The sequence below is a fragment of the Diabrotica undecimpunctata genome, chromosome 1 (assembly GCF_040954645.1).
Source record: "Diabrotica undecimpunctata isolate CICGRU chromosome 1, icDiaUnde3, whole genome shotgun sequence".
Classification (NCBI taxonomy): Eukaryota; Metazoa; Arthropoda; class Insecta; order Coleoptera; family Chrysomelidae; genus Diabrotica; species Diabrotica undecimpunctata.
Window position 1 is genome coordinate 122598795 of NC_092803.1, and position 22525 is coordinate 122621319.

General features: G+C 34.5%; 1 protein-coding gene across 2 annotated transcripts in view; it reads right to left on the reverse strand.

Annotated features, from left to right (window-relative positions):
• Positions 1 to 22525, reverse strand: part of Wdr33 (WD repeat domain 33) — a 103770-nt gene that overhangs the window by 37080 nt on the left and 44165 nt on the right. For both annotated transcript variants that reach the window (XR_011949672.1, XM_072519342.1), the window contains exon 5: positions 1541 to 1638. Coding sequence is in view for 1 of the 2 variants with exons in the window: in XM_072519342.1 (XP_072375443.1) it covers positions 1541 to 1638 (98 nt within the window). In the remaining variant the exon portion in view is untranslated. The remainder of the gene's footprint in view (positions 1 to 1540; positions 1639 to 22525) is intronic.

Sequence of the window (22525 nt, forward strand, 5' to 3'; positions counted from 1 at the left end):
CTTTAAACGTTGTAAAAAACTTTATTCAAACACAAAACGCAAATGAAGAAACATACAACTGTTTCACATGTTTAGAAAATATGATAGATATACTGGACAATTTAAAGCAGTCAAAAATGACAGACTTCTTCCAATTGTAAAAGCAATAAATTATGTTATCCTTGAAAATATGCTTTATACAGATTTTTTTGTTTTAATGTATATCGTTGACAATAAAAGTAAACAACTTTTTTTCAAAAACGCCATTCAAATAATATTTAGCATCTTATATTGCTAAGTTAATGTTTTAGAAAACTACATATTCATGTGTATGCACAGTATTATTGTTGTTTGATATAACGAGATCCGCTTATAACGAGGTAATTAGTCTGCCATTTCAGTTCTCGTTATAGAGGTTAGTCTACTATATATATATATATATATATATATATATATATATATATATATATATATATATATATATATATATATATATATATATATATAATACTATTACAAGAATTAATATTAAACTCAACATTCTTGGAAGGTTTTTCGGGGCTTCCCAGGTCTCAGTCTCCCGAGTCCCCAGACACTACTACACTGACCACTAAACAAAGCAGTACTGCTACTGAGAAGAGCGAACGGTTCATTTATACCATCGATGGTGACGTGGTTTGGGTGGATCACCTTCAATGAAACATTTACATCTTATGAACGTTGGAATCCAATTTTTCATGGTGACATACAAAGGACATTGATCGCCAATCGTATTAAATTCAATATTTTCTTTATGCATGGAACCCGTATAAGTCAATTAGATATTATTATATCCTCGTATAGTAGCATAAAATGATAATCAGAAAGTAAGTAAAGCAAGATACATTCTGGAATTGTTTTTCAATAAAATATTGAATAAGAAGAAAAATACGGCTAAATTAAATAGAGAAAATATGAATGAACAAAATCTTTTTAGAGAAAGAAAAATATTTAATAAAGAAATATAATCTTAATCCGTCGACTGCAAGAATATAAGCATAAGAGAAGAAAATAGTTCGTAATACTTAAATCTAGTTTAAATCAAGATATTGTGGTTTCCTCCCCAAAGTATTTTATATCATCCTTATATTACATCTTCAGTTAAGATATTCTTGAATGATCTTAAATACGATCAAATGTTTATATTAGGATCATAAATACAGAAAAATAAAAAAAAAAACGTCCAATACCAGAAAACAAAAAAAAAGTCTCACTAATACTTCTTAGTAGTTAACTTAGAATACACAATCATAAGAATAAAAAGTGTATTAACAATGAATACCCAATCCTTTTGACCTTCTCAAACTAATCAATATTTGTATAAAAATAAGAGTACAAAACAATCACATTTCAGAAAATAGGACAAAGGTGTATTTTAGACTAACTACAGAAAACAAAAGTGGGCTAGAATGAATACATGTGACAGCAGTGAATAGTTTGCAAAAATTATGACAAAAGAAAAAAAGACAGTAATACTTAATATTTTTCAAGTGTAAAATGTAAACAACAATATTGTACTTACCTCGAAGTACTCTCTCCTCTTGATACCGGAAAAAGTCCCATATCCGCAAAGTACCATCGTCTGAACACGTAACGAATTTGTTGTCCGAAGGGCTGAAGCTAAATACAATATTCACGTAATAATCGTATTTCAAGTATATCCGAATATGCAAATTAATAAAAACATGGTATATTGATTTGTACTGTGATGTTATAATATATGAGCATAAGTTACTTCGATAATGAAGAAGCAAAGTGATATAAACAACGATTCAACAAAATATTGAACAAATAAAGCATACATCTAAAAAAATTTATTGTACTAAAAATATCAAGAAATATCTTCATTTGTTTGAAAAGTCTAAAATGTTTAGTTCCTAGTTGGGTGTTCTCGATATATGACTTAAGGTGACTATGAGTTAAGGTGAATTCAAAGTACCTACCAACTACATCGAAAGTATCCTATTATATCAAACGGATACAAGGCATTATAAGAATATTAAGAACAGATTATTATTTAATTGTTAATTGCATGAGAATAAGCATATATTCCGTAGTGTGTATTTTAACATTAAATTAAAGATGATTACAACTAAAAAGAGATGAGTAGACGACATAAGAGCAGTGGATGAGATTGGCACAGGACAGAGAAACATAGAAGCAGTTGGGAGACACCTAATAAGACCTCTGCATTGTAACAAAAAACGAGAATGACAAGAAATAGAAGAAATCAACATTAAAAATATCCAAGAAGAAATAATGGGTGCAGATGATATAAATCCAAAGGTGATAAATTGTTTGAGAGAAATAAGTAAAGAATAGCTACTAGAAATAGTGAAGTGAGAACAACTCACTACATGAAAAAAGGTAACGAAAAAGAAGAAAGGAAAGATCGAGGAAAATATAAATACGCTAGATCATAGATATAGAAGAAAAAAAAAAAGAAAAATCATGAAAACATGTTGAAAACCAGAAGAACTGGAAGAAATAGATAGGCGGGAAATAAAAATAAGTAGTAGACGGTAAGGTCCACGGAATCTCTGATCGAAGCATTTCGATCACTAAGGGCGTCGGCACTGAGAGTGGGATTATAAATAAACGCACAGAAAACCAAGTATATGTATTGTACTAGATCGGGCAACCAGATACCTAGACTATTAATTGATGATCTGGAACTGGAAGGTGTGGACACCTTCGTCTACCTGGGCTCGCTGCTGACCAAAGACAACAATATCAGCGAAGACATTAAAAGAAGAATAGTGCTTGCCAATAAGTGCTATTATGGCTTGAGGAAACAGATAACATACGGGTCAGAAACGTGGTCACTTACACAGAACGACCAAGAATTGCTTAAACGTTTCGAGAGAAAAATTCTAAGGAAAATATATGGAGGAATCCAAGAACAGGGTTTGTGGCGTAGGCGCTACAACTTTGAGTTATATAGAAGCTTTGGGGAATCTGACGTTGTAAAATGTATTAAATTAGCACGCCTTCGATGGATAGGACATGTAATTAAGCGAGATGAAGATGTAACGATCAGAAAATTTTTCGACCGAAGATGACCAGTGGGAAGACGAGCCAGAGGAAGACCAAAACTTCAAGGTATCAAGATAACATAGAGGGTGATCTAAAATCCATCGGAGTTAAAGCATGGAGAAGAGTTGCCAGAGACAGGGGCGAATGGAAGATTGTTCTGAAGAAGGCTTTGGCTCATAACAAGCTGTAATGCCACTGATAATGATGTAGACGGTAAGCCACTTAAGCGCACTTTGAAATTTAACCTCCGCGGCTTAAATCGTACACGCATCCGCTTCGCACACATAATTATTTTATTATTTTTTATGGGCTTACCTAAACAAATTGTTTTTTTAATTTTTATTTCATCTAAAAAAATATCTCCAGTATTATTGATTAATATTATTCAGAAAAATTGTTCAATCAGCGATTTTAAGATAAACCAAAACTGAAGTATCTGAAACTGTTTTTCTGTAGCATATCAAGTTAAATATTATATTTACATGGGATTAAGCGACAATTGATTGTAATAAAAATTACATTTTATATTTGTTTTTGGTGCTTTGATATCAACTGCAGAAATCTATTTAAAAAAAGGACGATAAGTTTAAAATAAAAAGGAAAAAAATACTTTTTAAAACGATTTATTTTGACAGTTACCGGTAAATCTTTATTTAAAGTAAACGTTGTATCATGATTAGTGTTTTTGAAGTGTTTGGTATATATTAAATTTAAATATATCTACTATTCAAAAAAGTGCTTGGATAAAGTGTTTTTCTGAATTAAAGCTAGGTGGAGAAAGTATTTTGCAAGGCCTGTTCCAAAATCGTAAATTTCACATTTCATTTCGCGTTTCACATTTCATTTCTTAAATAAGGAACTAACAAACAAAAGCATCTTGTCCACAAAATAATTTTTTCAGGAGAGTATATTTATTGGACAAATTTGCTTTTACTTAGAGGACATAGAGAGAAACATCAAAATACAAAAATTTATCAAATTATAGACAATTCCGCTTTTTTCTTTAGCTCCTCATATGAAAATTGATTACTTTTTGGTGCTTGAACATTTTTTTTCCACAAATTTTCTGTGAGAAGTTTCAAGTCGAGCAACATTTAAAAACGGTGACTCATAAGTTGAAGCTAAAAAAGATTGCGTTAGGACCCATTCAGCAGTAGATTCCATACATCTCTTCAAAATGTGCAAGATCAAGATGAATAAAAAAAAGAAACATGTTTGTTTAATCAAGAAATGTGTAAATTGCAAAATATACATTTTTTAGTCAATTTTTGCACAAATATTGTACTGTAAAAATTTGCATTCAATCTTACTAACGAGGCAACACTAAGAAAGGGCAATGTGAATGCATTGTATGACGGAGTAATTGAGGAAATTAAAGTTTCTTTATGCGATAATAACTTTTACATAATTGTCGATGAAGGTACATATGCATGTGGTCAATATATGGTGCATCTTATAATCGGCGCTTTAAAAGAGGATGAACCAGGAAAACCTTATTTAATAGCTGCAAAACAACTGAAGAAAACCAATAATATGACTGTAAGCTGTTTCATTCAGCAAACACTCTCTGCTTTCTTTTTGTCAAAAGAAATAAAAAGCGAAAATGTTTTAATATTTTTATCAGATGCCGCTCCGTATATGGTAAAGGTAGGACAAAATTTGAAAATTTACACACCGGCAAATTTAAAGGAACAGGTCATTAATGCAAAGTATTTCATTATATTTCTATTTTATAGACTATATCTAGATAGCTTTGAATATTTGATAGGGCATCAAACCAATTCATTTCATAGCTATGTGTCTGTAACGGGGCGATGCCAGAACATCGAAGTCAGAAAATCGTGTGCTGTTGTTTAAATTATCGTATTTCATAGTACGGATTATCGTACTTACTTATATTCTATTGAACAACAAATTAACAAGGTAGAAAAATCATATATTTAATTTTTTGCAAAAGAAACAAACGAAGACAAATAAACAAACAAATTATTTAAAAGTAAAAAATATTCACTATGTAGTTAATGTATTGTGTAATGTATCACTATTTAGTTAATATGAACTCAACTTCTTGTAGTTCATCATCATCTTCTTTATTGTATAAATTGGTTGCATTCACAGTTTTAACCATTATTTGTGACAGTGAAAAATTGACACAACCCTTTTGAAGATAAACTAATTGGGATGAATGTTTAATGCCATATAAAGTGTCTGTTACCAAGCGGTTCCTGCACTTCGCCCATGTTAAATTTACTTTTAAAAATTGCCTTTCACAACTTGCATTTGAATGAGTTAACGTAAACACATACAATGCAAGTCACTCAAATTAGCAACTATAGCAACGGTCGGCAACAGGCGGACCGCGGTCCGAATCCGGGCCGCGAAAGGTTGAACTGTGGACCGAACTGCGGAATATCGATTGCTGAGTCAATCAAGTTAAAAAAACTGCTGTTAATTTTTAAATAGGAAGTGAAATGATAAATAAACATAATAACAATTATATATAAGTGATGAAATATTGTTTTATAATAATATTGTATGTTTACAATAATGAAATATATCTGGGGAATTCTGTTCAAAATCTGGCAACTTTTAAAACACAATTTGGGAAAATAAAATTTATGGGCCTGGCAACGCTGCTGGCCACTGACTGACAGTGGCCATAGTATAAAAAAGAAAGTTTGTGGTTAAACTGTGACTGTGCAGTGGCTCACTAATTGGTCAGTGACATGCACGTAGTGCACTACCGTTAATTTGTTTTGTGATTACTCGCGTTTTCGTTGGTTTTATACATCTTTTTGTACCTTCGTTAATATGGATCCGAAAAGTAGAAAAGTAAACAGTGAAAATAGAAAGTTTCTGGCAGAATGGACTGAACAATATTGTTTTACACTACCTGATAGGCCGCAAGCGGTTCCGGTGGGCCTTATATACAATAAAACTGTCGCCTTAGTTAAAAGTGGAAATTTGAAGCGACACTACGAAACAACTCATCAGCAGCTCCACAAAAACTCTCCTCTTGGCAGTCAGGCGCGTAAAGAAAAACTTCGGGTATATCTTAATTCTTACGAAAAAAGCACAAAAATCCTAGTTCGCTGCATGGGCGACCAAGAAAATCGATAGAGGCACCGTTACGTGTGTACTGGATACTTAATAAACACCAAAGACCATTTTCTGATTCTGAGATAGTGAAGGAATGTATGCTGGCAGTAGCTAACTCACTTCTTGAAGAAAAAAAAGATGTTGTCTCAGCAATTCCTAGCATCTCATTATCAGAGCGAAGTAATACACGAAGAACGGAAATTTTAGCTGCGGATATTAAAAACTCTCTTCTTAATCTTTTGCAAAAGGCACCTTGCTACGCCATAGCACTTGACGAATCATGTGACATTGTTGATGATGAACAAATGTCTGTTTTTATAAGATTTCTTGATATTGAGTTGCAGATTTTTACGGAAGAGTTGCTAGCAATATTGCCGCTGAAAGGTAACGCTCGAGGAGAAGATTTATTCAAGGTTATTGATGAATTAATTTCTAAATCTAACATCAGTTATAATAAAATCATTTTGATTTCTACTGATGGGACCCCAGCAATGATTGGCAAAGAAAAAGGTGTAGTAAAGAGGATCAGGGATAAAAATTCAAATTTAATAACATATCAGTGCGAAAGGGCGATGGAGCGTGCTATGTTGGGCGTTTCACTACGAGACAAGATCCCAAATCGCCAGCTACGACAAAGAACAGGAGTGGCTGATGCAGTAGAGAGAGTAGCAACACTGAAATGGAACTGGGCAAGTCACGTGGCTCGAATGACAGATAATAGATGGACAAAGCGGATACTGGAATGGAGACCAAGAGATGATGCCTACCGAAGCAGAGGTCGTCCACCAACACGTTGGACTGACGATCTAAAACGTTGTCATAGGAATTGGATGCAAGAGGCACAAGATCGAAATAGATGGAAAATTATGAGGGAGATCTATGTCCAGCAGTGGATAAGCGAAGATTGAATGATGAACATATCAGTGCATAATACACCAGGCAGCCCTTTGTGGAAAACTTAGTGCTAGACTTAAAGAAGTCATGGACAGTTTAGTGAAGTTAATTAATTTTATGATATCTCATTCTGCTCTTCAGCACCGACATTTCAACGAGTTTCTTTCTGAATGTGATTCAGCATATTATGACTTACTACAACACAATAATGCTCGTTGGTTAAGTAAAGGTCAAGTTATTGAACGTTTCTGGCTAATAAAAGAACATGTGATCTTCTTACAAAATATAGCTACACAGGGAGCCAGGGCACATTTTGAGTATATAACAAACAGGCGCAACATGCTAGTTGTGGCTTTTCTATAATATATTTGAATGCGCTTAACACAGACTTACAAGGAAATGGAAAATTAGTATGTGATCTGATACAAAGCGTGTCTGCTTTTCGTCGTAAGCTGGATATCTTTGAAAAAGATATTGCACAACAAGAATTCATTCATTTTCCAACTATTCTTGAATATAATAAAAATAAGGAGTACTCCGAAGAAGACATTGCAGTGCTCGTAATATTTATGGGCGATCTTAGGAACGAATTTGCTTCAAGATTCCAACAGCACAGGTAAGCAAACTATCTTCATTTCTAAAATCACCATTTAAAGTTGATGCAGCGGCAGAATGGACAGATGTGGCTGCTAAGTTATTTAATCTGTGAAAAGCATTACTTCAAATGGAGATTATTGAATTTCAAGAAGATTTGTCCTTGTACGTTTATAAATCGGTATCCGCCGAAGAATTTTGATCCAAACATCTACCAGCAAAATATGAAAATTGCAGACAACTTGCAATCAATTTGGCCACTATGTTTGGCTCAACGTATATGCGCGAAACGTCTTTCTCACAAATGAATTTTTTGAAAAACAAATATCGCTCCCGACTAACGGACGCCCACCTCGAAGATACACTTCGAATTTGTTGTTCGACTCAAGAACCAGACCACAAACAACTACAGTGCACAGATTCTAAACATGCCGGTGGGAGATGGCTTTTATGCGTTGTATTATAGTTGGTGTATGAGAGAAAAAGTTCTCGAAATAATGAAATAACAAATTTTATATTATTATTTGTTATTTCATTATTTTGAAAAGTTTCTCTCATACATCGACTATAATACAGCGCATAGAAGCCATCTCCCACCGGCACATTTAGAATCTGTGCACTGTAGCTCAAGACCGTCGGTGCAATTTTTCGCATTAATTTAAGGTCTTTTGTTTTATCATTAAGAATTTACCAAAATATTAAACATCTTGTCATTAAATAGTATCATTTGTTTTTTTTTTCTGGACCTTGTTCAAATTTTCTTCTAGTATTCAGACCCCACATAAAATTACTTGTCACATAAAATTACAAGAATTAATATTAAACTCAACAACCTTCCGGGTTGAACCGCGTCGATTATCATTGCGGCGAGCTTTTAACTTCCTCTTTTATGTCTTCTTCAGAGCTTCCGAGTTCTCAGTCTCTCGAGCCCCACACACTACTACACTGATCACTAACCAATGCATTACTGCTACTGGGAAGAGAGGACAATTCGTTTATACCGTCGATGGTGACGTGGTTTGTGTGGAGGTTAGCGTGAGGATTGGAGCGAACATTTCTGACAGTAGAATTTTGATTGGCGGGTGGACCGGACGATATTTTCTTTACGAGAGGTCTCCATGTCGAAGATAACCATATGCAATCATCTCTTTTATTGACGGCATTTTAATAAAAGAGATGACGGGATACGCTTACCTCCGGCATGGAGACCCCTCATAAAGAAAATATCGTCCGCTCCACCCGCCAATCAAAATCCTACTGTCAGAAACGGTCGCGGGGATACCCGCGCCAACCTCCACCCAAACCACGTCACCATCGACGGTATAAATAAACCGTCCTCTGTTCCCAGTAGCAGTAATGCATTGGGTTCAAACCAAAAATGTTATTTTTTTTTGTTTTCTATTATTTTCTATAAAATCATACGATTGTTTTGGAGGAATAAATTAGCAATGGCAACGATGTATGCAATACACTAATTTCAAGCACAATCGCATATAAATTACAACAAATAGAATATCACAAATATCAAAAACTTCTTGATTTTTCTTCGTAGCTCCCTCCCAACTGAACAAGCGTAATGTCGTAACTGTTTTTTATATGGAGCTAGTATTTATATGTTTTTAAACAATATGATATTTCTCCATTGAAAATAAATTTTATATAATTATATATTTATTACAACTGCATGTTCTTCTTTAGGTAGGCTTCTTTTAGAGGATTGGCAATCACGTTGGAGTATGTCATAGTGAGGCTAGTTTCACTTTAGATACTACAGCTCTGAATAGATCAACGGAATTACATTTATACCGTTTTCACACATTATTAAACCAGGAAATGCTCCTTCTTCAAAAATTGTGTTGTTGTAAATGTGTATTATCATCTGTAGCAACAATCACGTATCTCCTCTTATCACATAAGAGTAGTGATCATCTACCTTCCATTTTTCGACATTCTCAGTACGTTAACATTTGGTACTCTGTCAATGCATTGTTTTTCTTCAGTAGGTCCACATCTCAAATCCTTATAGTCGATAACCAATTTGCCCCTTTAAAATACAGCGCTAAGCGTAACATTATTACTTTCAGTGGTAAACAAAGGTCACTATTATATAGCACTTTTTCATTTTATTAAATATTGCTCTAGTTAAGCCAACAATCATCCGTATTTATTATCTATAATCGCTATTCTCATTAACAATGGTACCAAGATATCCCTATTTTTTAACTTTTTCTACTGGCACTTCTCTTATATTTAAAATGTATCGTGGTATTTTTTTATTTCATCTTTTTAACGTTAAGTTTTTAACCTACCACCCTATACAGAGATGTTTTTGAGTCTTGTATAGGCTATAAATTATTGATAACAGGTCTGCAGTTAATTTTTATTCCGATTTTTTTTTAAGTAACTTTTAAATTATTTTTTCTAAATATAAAATAAATAATAATGAGGAAAGTACGCAACATTGATTTACTCTTCTCTGTATATATATTTCACCATCATTTTTTTTCAGTCTGACAGCCAGTTTGATTGAGATAAATTATAATTTGGGAACAATTTAAAGAAAAAATCTGGTGACTTTGATTTTTGAACTGTTTTATAGGTATTCAGCCGTGCTGGTTTCAAAAATGTAATTAGTCCTTCTATAGCTGGGATTTTATCAGTAACAGGTAAATGGTTTAGTACGAGATTTAGGACTATCCAAAAAAGCAGAGATATTAGCATCAAGACTGCGTGAGGGATATTTATTTGAAAAGGAAGCTAAGGTAACCTGTTTTCGATCAAGAGCAAGTTCGTTTCTACAATATTTTCAAAGTGATGATGGATTTTTGTAATGCTATAATGTACGTGGCTTAATGGAAGAATAAATAATTTCAGCCTATAATGCAACAGAATGGCGACTCTTTATCGATACCTTAAAGCGGAGCTTAAAGTGTAATGTGTTGAAATATCACATGCTCCAATGGATCATTTGTGTCGACCTTAAAATGATCTGCTTCCTCCTTGGACGGCAACGTGGATATACAAAGTATGCCTGCTTTTTGTGTATGTGGAACAGCAGACATCGTGAGAAACATAGGATACGATCAAATTGGCTGCAAACATCTGACCTGAAACCGGGTGATTCAAACATTGTACATCAACGACTTGTTAACAAAAAGATTATATTTCCACCTTTACGTATAAAATTGGGTCTTATGAAACAATTCTTAAAACTTTGCCAATTGAAGGGACTGTTTCAAGTATCTCATTTCGGCATTCCCTAGCCTGTCATTTGAAAAAATAAAAACCGGGACAAAGGTAAAAAAATGCTTGGTCGGCTTTCAAAAACAATGTTATACGACTTTCTTGGAAATATACGAACACAGAATTACGCTGAAATTGTCCAGCAACTCTCGGAGTGTTTCAAATTGCTTGGTTGCAACATCAGCATCAAACTACATTTTTTACATAACCACAAGTTGTTATAAGACAAAAAAACAGTTTTCGCTTTCTAAATATTTTAATCATTCACCCTTAAAATAACTATAATCAATATTCACCCATAAAATAATTCACATATAATTAACTTATAAATAATAAAATTTGAAAAAAATTAGAAAAGTGTAAAAGCTTTCATTGTTTTTTGGTAAAGATTTGTTAACGCTTTTGTAAAAAAAGCTTCTATAAATTTCGATATTTGATTATATTCTAAATTGTTAAATCTAAATTCTGGACTAATGGCCTTGACGAACAAATTTCAATAATAACCCGAGAAGTCCTCGATAAAGACAACGAATGAACACAATTTAAAAGAGACAAGAATATATAGAAACAAAAATACATATAAAGAACTAAGAAAAGTGTTAAGAAATAGGGCGTTGTCTCAAGATAATTTTCTGCATTTACGTTGCCCTAAAAAAAGTACGGACCAACTAGACCACCGGCGTGAATCCCAGCCCACACTGTTACTCTATGCCTTATCACTCCAAAGTATTTGCTTATAAAATTCCAGTCTAAGGTCAAGATCGTCTTCCGTTAGTGCATGCATCAAACGTGAACGGTAACAGTGATAATTTAATTTCTTTAAAATGCGACGTTAACATTGGGCGCCTCAAAAAATGTTTGAGCAACTAATTCCATGTTTTCCTCTGTTACTACCACAGCAGGGCGACTACTCTATTGCAACTTATGCAATTTGTAAACCATCTGCCTTGTAGGAATAGACCTATTTTGATACTTCGTGGAGAATTCATTGAATATAGTCTGATAATCTGCATGATAACGCAAGTACGAAGTCAACAGACAGATTTGTTCTTCTATAGGGTACTTTACACGGGCTTGGGCCGCCATGGCGACGTGAACACGGTGACCGACAATCGTAAACTAACAACATGTGCCACACTCCCCATCTCTCATCGCATCAATTCGGTAAGTCAAGCACCGTTGTCCCACTATTTTTAAACTGCGTCAGACAGCGTTAACTGACTTATGCCCATTTCTGTATTGCATAACTTTCACATCCCCCAAAAATACATCCGATTAGTAAAATCAACAACGGACTCGTCAACAACTGTCAGAATACAACATGAGCTCACTGAGAACTTTTCAATAGTTAAAGGATTAAAGCAAGGAGACAGGCTGGCACCGACATTATTCAACCAGACTCTTGTTCAAAGCCGATGTCATCAGCATTATGTCTTGCAGAACGGAAGAGGCGGCTGAAATTTATTCACAATTAAAAACAGGGACAAAAGAGATACAGGGTCACCGGATTAGAAATAAATATTCAAAAGACAAAAAAGCTAATACAGGCAAGAGCTAGGAGAAGCAGGCGTACAGATGAATTATAGGACGATATTGAAACTGTAGAAAGTTTCACATATTTGGGAGTTGCATTAAGCACGAATGGAAAAGAAGAACCAGAATTTCAAAAACACACACTGGAGATCGAAAATCAGGGTCTACAAAAATATTATCAGGCCAATAGTATATTATGGATGCGAGATATGGGTGATCACAGAAAACACAAAAAGGAAGCTGGAAGTCTCTGGAAAACGGAGTATTGAGATCCAGATACAACCATGAACTCTACCAACCGTTCAGAGATAACGATCTCAGAATTTGTTAAACTTCAGAGACCTGGATGAGCTGGTCATGTAGTGAAATTGGAGACCGAAAGATTGCCGAAGAGTCCTAGATAGTATAACGCAGGGTGCAAGACTAAAAGGAAGGCCACAGGAAAAAGTGGGAGGAAGAAATGGCAGCGAACGAGCAAAGCTAAACGTGAGAGCCTGGAGAAAATTGGCGCGGGACTAGCAAGGTTACGGACATAGTTTGGAGGAGGCCGAGGCTCGATTTGGGCTATAATGCCATTAGAGAGAGAGACTGGTTACATATATATTTCTCATTTTGTTAAATGATGATCTTGCTTGGTCTATTCGAGATCTAATCTTAAGAAAGAAACCTTCTCCTTCCTAAATTACCTGCTTTAAAAGTTGTTTAAGAGCTTCCGGATTGCTCCAATAATGGCAGGATCATTCGCATACCGTAGGTTGTAAATTAACACCACATATAATGTGGTAATACCACACAAATATAGGGAAAAGGCATTATTAGAAGTACGTTCTAAAATACTAGGAGAGTACACAAGAAAAAAACTAACGCCCAGAAAAAACAATAGGAGAATACCAAGTATTTACGAATAATAAGCCTGTTATTAATTAGATTTCGGTACTAAAAGGGATACAGACAAATAGTCTGTTATGTACATACTGTATGGAATTTTACAAAAATTTTACCATAGGACTAGTCTAGAGTTACCGACGAATTTGAAATAAAACAAAAGACTAAGACAAGGGGATCCACTATCTATGGTACTCATTAATCGCTTGAAATAATTAAAAGATGCAGAATAAAAGCAAACGGTAACAATTTTTAAAAATCATCACCAGTAATCAGTTTTGCGAATGACCAAGCCATAATAGCAACAAAAAAAAAAGGAAAATAAACCGAAACAAAATATAATCATAGTTATGCAAAACACATCAAATAGTAGTATGTTACTTAGAAGTATATGTAAAGGAATTTACTGAATACAAATTTGAAAAGGGAAAGGTGTTACCTATTTAAGAGTGAAGATAGACAAGAATGAACATAAAAAACATGAAATAAAGTTCATTATTAAAGAAAACTAAAAATAACCTCTAAGAATGTTAATGAACTCCAAGCATGTTCAACAAAAGCTAGATCAGAAAATGGAGTCGCGACAAACATGAAGTAATAATGTTAAAGAAGATTTAAGAAGTATAAAGGTGGAAGAATGGAAAAACGATGCACAGAACTTATAGAAGAATTTAAGATATGTAAAGAATCTCTCGGAATAGAATAAGGTGTAGACTTGTAGTACGTATTGTATTATTTTGTATTTTTAAGTCCAAGCATATTAAGCTAAGCAAATGAATAATTTCTTGTCAAAAAATTTCCAGTTCCTGTATATTACAGACGATTTTTATATGGCAGTACATAATGAAACTTCCCAGAGTATGACAAATAGTATTGATTTTGACTACTGCTTTCTAATCTCGATAAACAGTATTGTTACGATAGATAATGACGCCTCATATGACTCAAAACTGTAAACATATTTATTACTAATATCTTTTCTATTGTAGTTATTTCGGCGCTCAGTTGAAAGACCTGTCTACCTGAATACTGATGAGTCACCCGCGACTTGAAATTTCCAGAAGCAGGCCGAATAAAACCAGTCTGAGCGACCTTCTGGGGTCTTCGATGGGAAACCGCGGCAATTCTCGAATAGCGGGATTTTATATTTAAAGAGGAATTTTGTTGTAAAGAGAACAGTTAGTTTTTTTGAACATCGCGTCGGGTTTTAAAATGTAACGCACGTATTATAAGAAATGTAGATAAATTATATAATTATTAATGTAAATAAATTAGTTATATTGTGCAAATAAAGACTTTAAATAAACGTATAAGTGTTAAAAGTGTAGAACCTTTAATAATAAATAAAAACAATAAATTAGATTAATAAAAACATTATAGTATCATACTATACCTAGAATTATAGTCGTTGTATCCATATTTTTTTGCTATTAAATAAAATATAGAAAAACATTAAATAAACTATAACAGAAATATGTAAGTCCACCAGGTAATGTAATTGTAATATTAGAGCGATGGACTTCTTTACTAAAGACCTGGAAAAAGGTGAGTAAGCTGCAAGATGACTTCACTGCTAGGAAGAATTTGTCAACACCATGAACACAGTGTCAAGGAGGAGAATACCTCCACTGTCGCATGGAGTTCGTTTCAGGACTAACTGGCTTAACTACGAACCTGCTCAAGGAGCATCAGACTAATTACGAGGTAGATCAATCCTATGATGACACTATTTAGGCTGGTGACGACTTTTTGAGATGCCGAGCTGACGACAGAAAAAAAATGGACCAAACTATTCAACGACTTTGACATAAAACAGAACAGTAAGCGGACATGGAAACTGACTAAAACCTGAGTAACGATCTTGCTGTGGGCGAAAAGGTTATTTCGGATTAAGTTGGTTTTAAACCTTTAATACCGTGCTGCATCGAGATTTTGAACCTTACGCAGTACATCGAGGATGGCTTTGAGAAACGAATGGTTACTAGAGCTGTCTTCATAGACCTATCTGCAGTTTATGATACGGTCAACTATCGCAAACTAATTGCCAAAATATACCACCTCACTAACGATTTCGGCCGTATACGCATAATTAAGGATGTATTACGAAACAGATAAGTCTAAATAGGACTGCAAGGAAAGAATAGTCGGTGGAGGAACCAAAAGAACGGTTAAAGATAATATTTCGTCTCCATTACTACATAATATTGACACCAATGCTGGTTGTATATAACATATACAACCAGCAGATTATATATGTATGCGGATGACACGGCTGTTTGCATCCAAGCGATAACATATCATCAGGTACATACTAGAAATTATCTGAGCCCCTAGAACATTTGTGTAGGTATTATGACACTAATCATCTTGATGGGCGGCTCTGCGAATCCTGACACAACACAGGATTGTGTGTTTCAGCTGCGTAACTATCAAGCTCGGAGACAGCTGAATGTAGTGTGAAATGATATTGGACACTGCAACTATTCCAGATATTTGAGTGTTAAATTAGACAGGACTTTCATTCAAACAACATTGTCGTGAGCTGATGCGAGAAATAGCATCACTCGTAAGTCGACGTGCTCAATATGGGGAACGCAGCATTGAGAACATAAGTATTGGCACTTCGTTTTACGGTAGACCAGTAAGCTGCTTCGGTACTGGAGACCTCGGTCCAAGCCAAGCACGTTGACGTCGCTTTCAATGACACAATGATTTTTTTTTACTTTGGTTTGGAACCTTTAGCCACGTAAGGAATGAAAATTATTATTATCAGTTTGCAACCTACTCCGATCCAGTCTGTACACATTAGCTTCCATATCATTACCACATGATGTAAGAAGAATAGTAGCAGTTGAAACATAAAGGAAGAAGCGGACAACAGAGTTGTCCCAATGGGCACCCGATGTATTACTACTACTGTGCCTTAAGATACATTATACCAAACCACATTCACCTACAGTTTAATGAGTTACTTACATACAGACATGAGTTACATTACACCAACTGGCGAACTTTTAACAGGCTGAGAGTGGGAATGTCAAACTAAAGAAGTAACAGCATCAAGTGGGGCTGTGGGTGGATGTTGTGACAGTTGACAAATGCTGACTCCAGATCGTCTGTCTGTACAAATATGAGCACTGTGGTATTTAAAATTTTTTTTAGTTGCCAACGATCGGGCCAAGCAAGTTGCACAGTTCTGATGTAATAAAATATAAATTTTATGATTGATGAGATGTGTGTTTTAAATACGGACAGCTCTAGTTGAGTTTCCGTATGGAGTACGGTACTAAAAGATTTCCGAAATAGTTGTCTACTGAAAAAATTTATTTAGAAAATTGTGTAAATATTCCTGAAACAATCAGTTATGTCACCATAGCTCATTTACTATATTATAACACCATTAGTGCAAGACACCAAAACTACCTAATTCCCAAATTGTGAATGCAACTGGAATTTGTACCATGTTCTGTGTATCGAAATGATTGATATTAATATATTTTTATTACTTACATTAAAAATGTATTTGTTTTGTGAAATGTAAGTCTTAGAAATATGTATTTCCTACCTAAATATAATGTATAAAATGATATTTTTATCATATATCATACATATTCTCTTAAACGATGAAAAGAATTGTGTCGCGGATAGTACTTGCCTCTCTTTAGTATGCACATGACGATTTCTTCAGTAAAACTTTTCTTTTAAATGCATAATTAACGGATCTGCTATTTGTGCTAGATGGTAACTGCAGCTTCCTACGCCATGTGCAATAAATATGTTACCAAGCAGAAGATGGTTATTTTAGCTTATCAGAAACAACAAATAAGGGTCAATGGAACAAGAAATTATATCCACTTTTGGTGAGGTTGATAAACATGAACATGGAAGGGCAGGAGTCTCTCTCGATCTATCTTAAAAATAAAAGAGCTGGAAAAATATATCAACCGGGTATATTTTTTTTTTCTTAAAAGATCGGTCTATCACTATTAACTTGTTTTAGAACTAAGACTATCATAAGAACAATTGATGACGCGACTCAACAAACAGATTAGTTTTACTGCTGCCTTTCACAGGAGATCAATAAGGTAAAAGGATATTATAATAAATAACACCTGATTTCAACGCTAAAATAGGCTCATAGGAAAATGACAAAGATGTAGTAAAATACGGAGAAGAAATAATCAATGGCTCGCGAGAATAATTGACAGAATTATGTAATTAGTCCAACTTATAATCCTAAACTACCATTTACATAATAAATATATTCTCAGATACACCGAAAAACACTTTATACCAAAAATCAATCATCGACTACATAATTGCAAGGCAAAAATCAAAACCTAGGACAAGGCTGTAAAATAAATCGGTGGAGTCAACTGTTAATCTGATCTTGATCTATACATTTCGGAATAAGACCACAAAAACTGAAGAACAGAATATTGCTTCTGTAGATACTGAAAGAAATATGACAAACTATTTCTCCTAAAACAAGACTGCATCAAATACCTATTCCAAAGAAAATTACAATTCGAACCGTACAACATAATTGGAAGCACAACATAATAACATAAGGAAGAATATCAAAATCTAACAAGAATGAATGAGGTTGCACAGGAAGTACTAAGAACATAAAATGGAAGAAAGCAATCTTATTTGCTATCTGGAATTAACCACAGTTTCAGTATAAAATGCGTTTATTTTGACGTTTAGATTTCCACTTCAGAAATTCTGAAAAATTAAAGATATAAGGAGAGCAAATAATATTAGAATACCACAAGGTAAGAGTTGACAACCAGTAGACCCAAAATATCAAAATACAGAGAGGAGTCCGCCAGGGTTGCGTGCTGTCCCCACTACTTTTCAATGTCTACAGTGAATCGGTATTTCAAAAAGCGCTCTCAGACTCAATAGAAGGTATATCTATCAATGGAGAAGTTTTGAATAACTTACGTTTTGCAGACGATACAGTAATAATGACGGATAACAACAACGATTTACAGAACTTAATGCAACGCCTTAATGAACGCTGTCATGAGTACGGACTGAAGATAAATTTAAAGAAAACTAAATGCATGATCATGACTAAATCTGAACATGCAAATATCCAACTGACTATTGAAGATACTGCAATTGAGAGTGTTAATAACTATAAATACTTAGGAACATGGATAACATCAGATGTAGACCAAACCAAAGAAATTATTACACGCACTGAAATAGCACGTGCATCATTCATTAAACTTAAAAGTTTCTTTGTTGTCGGGATATAAGGGTAGAACTACGCCTGAGAATGCTTCGATGTTACGTGTTCTCTACTCTTATTTATGGCTTGGATGTGTGGACACTAAAACAAGTTCATCTGAATAAGTTGGCCGCCTTTGAATTTTGGTGTTACAGAAGAATCCTACGAATATCATGGATTCAAAGAATGTCAAACGTGGAAGTAACTAGAAGGATAGGAAATGAGGCGGAAATAATATTAACTATCAAAAGACGAAAACTTGAGTACTTAGGACATGTGATGAGAGGGAAAAATACGCATTATTACAACTTATTATGCAAGGAAAAATCCGAGGAAAGCGAAATGTGGGAAGACGAAGAATATCCTGGCTTAAGAACTTAAGGGAATGGTTTGAATGCAGTAGTGCATTCAAGCGCATAGCCATGATGATTTCCATTCTTCGATAGAAGATGGAACTTAAAGAAGAAGCCACAAGAAAATAGCTTCTAAACAATATAAAGAACCTCTTGGGCTGCCTGACACGATAAAAGAATTTTAAGAGGTGACTGAAAACTAAGCTAGCCAACAAGTTTTGGGATCAAAAATGTATTCAGAATGGAAAGATATTGTAAACATCTGCTAATCGAAAAGAAGATTCGCAACTTAATAACGAAGTAGTATATATAAATATATGTTTAAGAACAGAAGTTAGAATCGTACTATCCAGAATGAAGGATGGTCGATAACTAGGTGGTGGAAATATTCCTGTAGATTTACGAAAAGGAAGAGGTCCATATTTACGGAACAGAATAACACAGCTGATACAAAACCTGTTAAAAGATCCCATCAGAGTGGAAGAGACCTCATGTAATATCTGTTTTTCAGATAAGGCAACAGAAGGGATACTAATTGAGGCCTGAGTGGAAATAGTACAACAAGTTTGGTGTTCAGTAAAGTCATTAATGATAAAATAAGACTAGGAAAGTCAGGGATAATTAGTCATAAAACCAGGGAAGATCAAACTGAATTTACAGAAATAGATCCTGTATAGACAAATTATTAACAAAGATTTATGGCCGTGGGAGAGGAATTACATTTGACATTTTTGTCAAATAGTACAATAAGTCTACTGTTCAATAGTCATTAATGATAAAATACGACGCGGCTTAGTCCAAGAATCAGAGAAGATCAAAATGGATTTACACCACATAGATCCAGTATTGACAAATGGAATTAGAGAAAAATTACGTTTACGTCTCAAATCATGGTTGCTGCATGTCTTCTCATCTATATAATCTGTATATGAAAATTTTAGCATAGAATGTGGAAAATGCGATGTGATTAAATGGAGTCCTCTATATACAACAATAATACGATATAAAGCCAGTAAAAATAAAACGGATTAGAACATGGAATATCAAAAGAGCGACAAATAACCGAAATCTGCAAGATGTCTTGGACAGAGTGAAGTTGACGAAGGATGATGTAAATGCGGCAAGATGCTGTTAATGGTTAAATGCATGTTGTACTGTGACTATACCGTTAATATAAGTAAAGTAGACAAGCTTAAAACTATTTAAAAATACTCTTATAACGTGCGGTATTTACCATTCCAATTACCTAACCGTCACGCCCTCACCGTAACACGCAGACCAATTATCTGACGTTGGTCTTATGTCAGTTATTTTTTTTACATAAAGCAGCCTAGGCTGTTTGTAAGTTCTTTATTTTAATGCATGGAGATGCAAAGTTGATATAGATTAAATAAATATATTCTTTTCTTCGTCGTTTTATTGCTATTCGCATCAAATGTATAATCAATATTAACATCTTGTAAACGGAATATTTCTTAGATATTGTGTTATAGGTTAGATACAAAAACGTAACCTCACCTAACCGATTGTCTACAAAATAATATTAATGTGTAATAGTTTCTATAACATATTAATTATAATATACACTTGAGTGCAAAAAAATCGACTCAAAATTATTTTGCGAAAGTTCGTCTCCTGTTTCAATCAAAAAAGGTGTAAATTTAAAATATTTAGTATACAATTATTAACCTCATTATTGAGTTTGAAAAAAGTTTTGATTTTTGGTAAATCGGGTGACGTATTACAAATAAATAATGCAATACGTAGAGAGGGGGTCAGAATTTGACTCATTGAAATCGACAAGCACCGACTTAACGCGTTCGGTGAACATCGTAAGCATCAATTTCCATAGCAACCCACTAATACATCAGTCAATTAAGTTCGCAACTTCATAACAAATGGATACCACATCCGTCAAGGCAGCTCAAGCAGTAGCATTATTGAGAGAAGACCTGAGCCAGAGAGCCGTGGCAAATCGACTAAATTTAAGCCAATCTGCTGTGTCCCGAGTGTATCGTCGGTACCAAGATACTGGTGATTATGTCCGCCGACAAGGAGGAGGTCGTAAACGAATAACAACAGAGAGAGATGATCGATTTCTTGTATCTAAATCTCTGAGAAATCGACATTTGACTGGTGCTAATCTCAAAGAAGAGCTTAGAGAGGTTCGAGGTGTGGTTACCAGCGTTTGGACAGTCAGAAGGAGACTGAAAGCAGCCAACCTGACACCAAAAAGGGCAGCTACGGGTCCCAAGCTAACTGCAGCCCAGAAGCAAAGGCGACTAGAATTTGCTCGCGAACATCTGGATTGGGACGACTATCAATGGAGTCAGGTATTATTCTCCGACGAAAGTAGGATCTGCCTACATGGCAACGACAAGAGGCGTCGAGTCTATAGAAGGCCAGGGGAACGATTTGCTCAATGTTGTATACGAGAAATTGTATCATATGGAGGCGGTTCTTGTATGTTTTGGGCAGGCATTTCTATGGATGGGAAAACCGAGTTGGTTTTCGTGCCTGGTGGAGGACGTGGAGGAGGTTTAACGGCGGACCGTTACATCAGAGATATTTTGGAGGAACATGTGGTTCCATACGCAGGATTTATTGGTAATGCCTTTATTTTATTGCATGATAATGCACGATGTCATACCGCACGACTCACCACCACCTATCTGACTGAGATCGGTATACCTACAATAAATTGGCCTGCGTTGAGCCCGGACATAAATCCAATAGAGCATGTTTGGGATGAGCTTAAACGAAGGGTCCGGAACAGAAATCATGCACCAAGGAGCATAATGGAATTGAGAGCTGCACTTAATGATGAATGGGAAGCAATGCCTCAAGAATTTATTAGAAAAGTCATCCGATCCATGCGAAATCGATTGGAAAGCGTAATTAGGAGTAGGGGTGGTAATATTAAATACTGAATAATTAGGAAATTCATGTTGTAACTGATGATTTCTCTGTTCATAACGTCTTTCTTGCGTTAGTTCCAATGATAAATATTTAGGAAACTCTGTTTGTATTGCATATTATTTTTAAAATGCGTCTTTCAAATAATGCAATAGAAGTTTTTGTAAGTTCAATAATAAAGTTATTGTTTGCACATTATATTTTTTTATTTTCATAATTCTTACATTGAAACAGAAGGTGTAATCTCAAATATCGCTTTTGAGTCGATTATTTTGCACTCAAGTGTAGTAATAATAGTTGACTAACACTTGTTTCAAGCAACGCCTCTTAATTTTTCAACACGATATATCCTTGAAAAGGTACTAAAACCATATTAACAATAATAACAATAACTCATAATTACCATTAATATAGATTGAACTGAATTGAAACGCTAAACGGCTAATGATAATATATTATACTTAAGAAACCAATTTTCAGTTGTTAAGAATATAGGCTTTGCTACAGTAGAAAAAGCGCATCTTGTCATTAACGAAGTTATATCTATCTAAGTTTATATAATTAACAGCACCATTAGTCAGATTAAGAGAATAGGAAACTTTTGAGGTACATGTTTATGAAGGAAACTCTTTAGAATTAGAAAAAGTAGAATTCACTTATCTGGGAACTGCTATAAATGAAAGCGAGAATCTATAAGTTAGGTGGAAGAGTA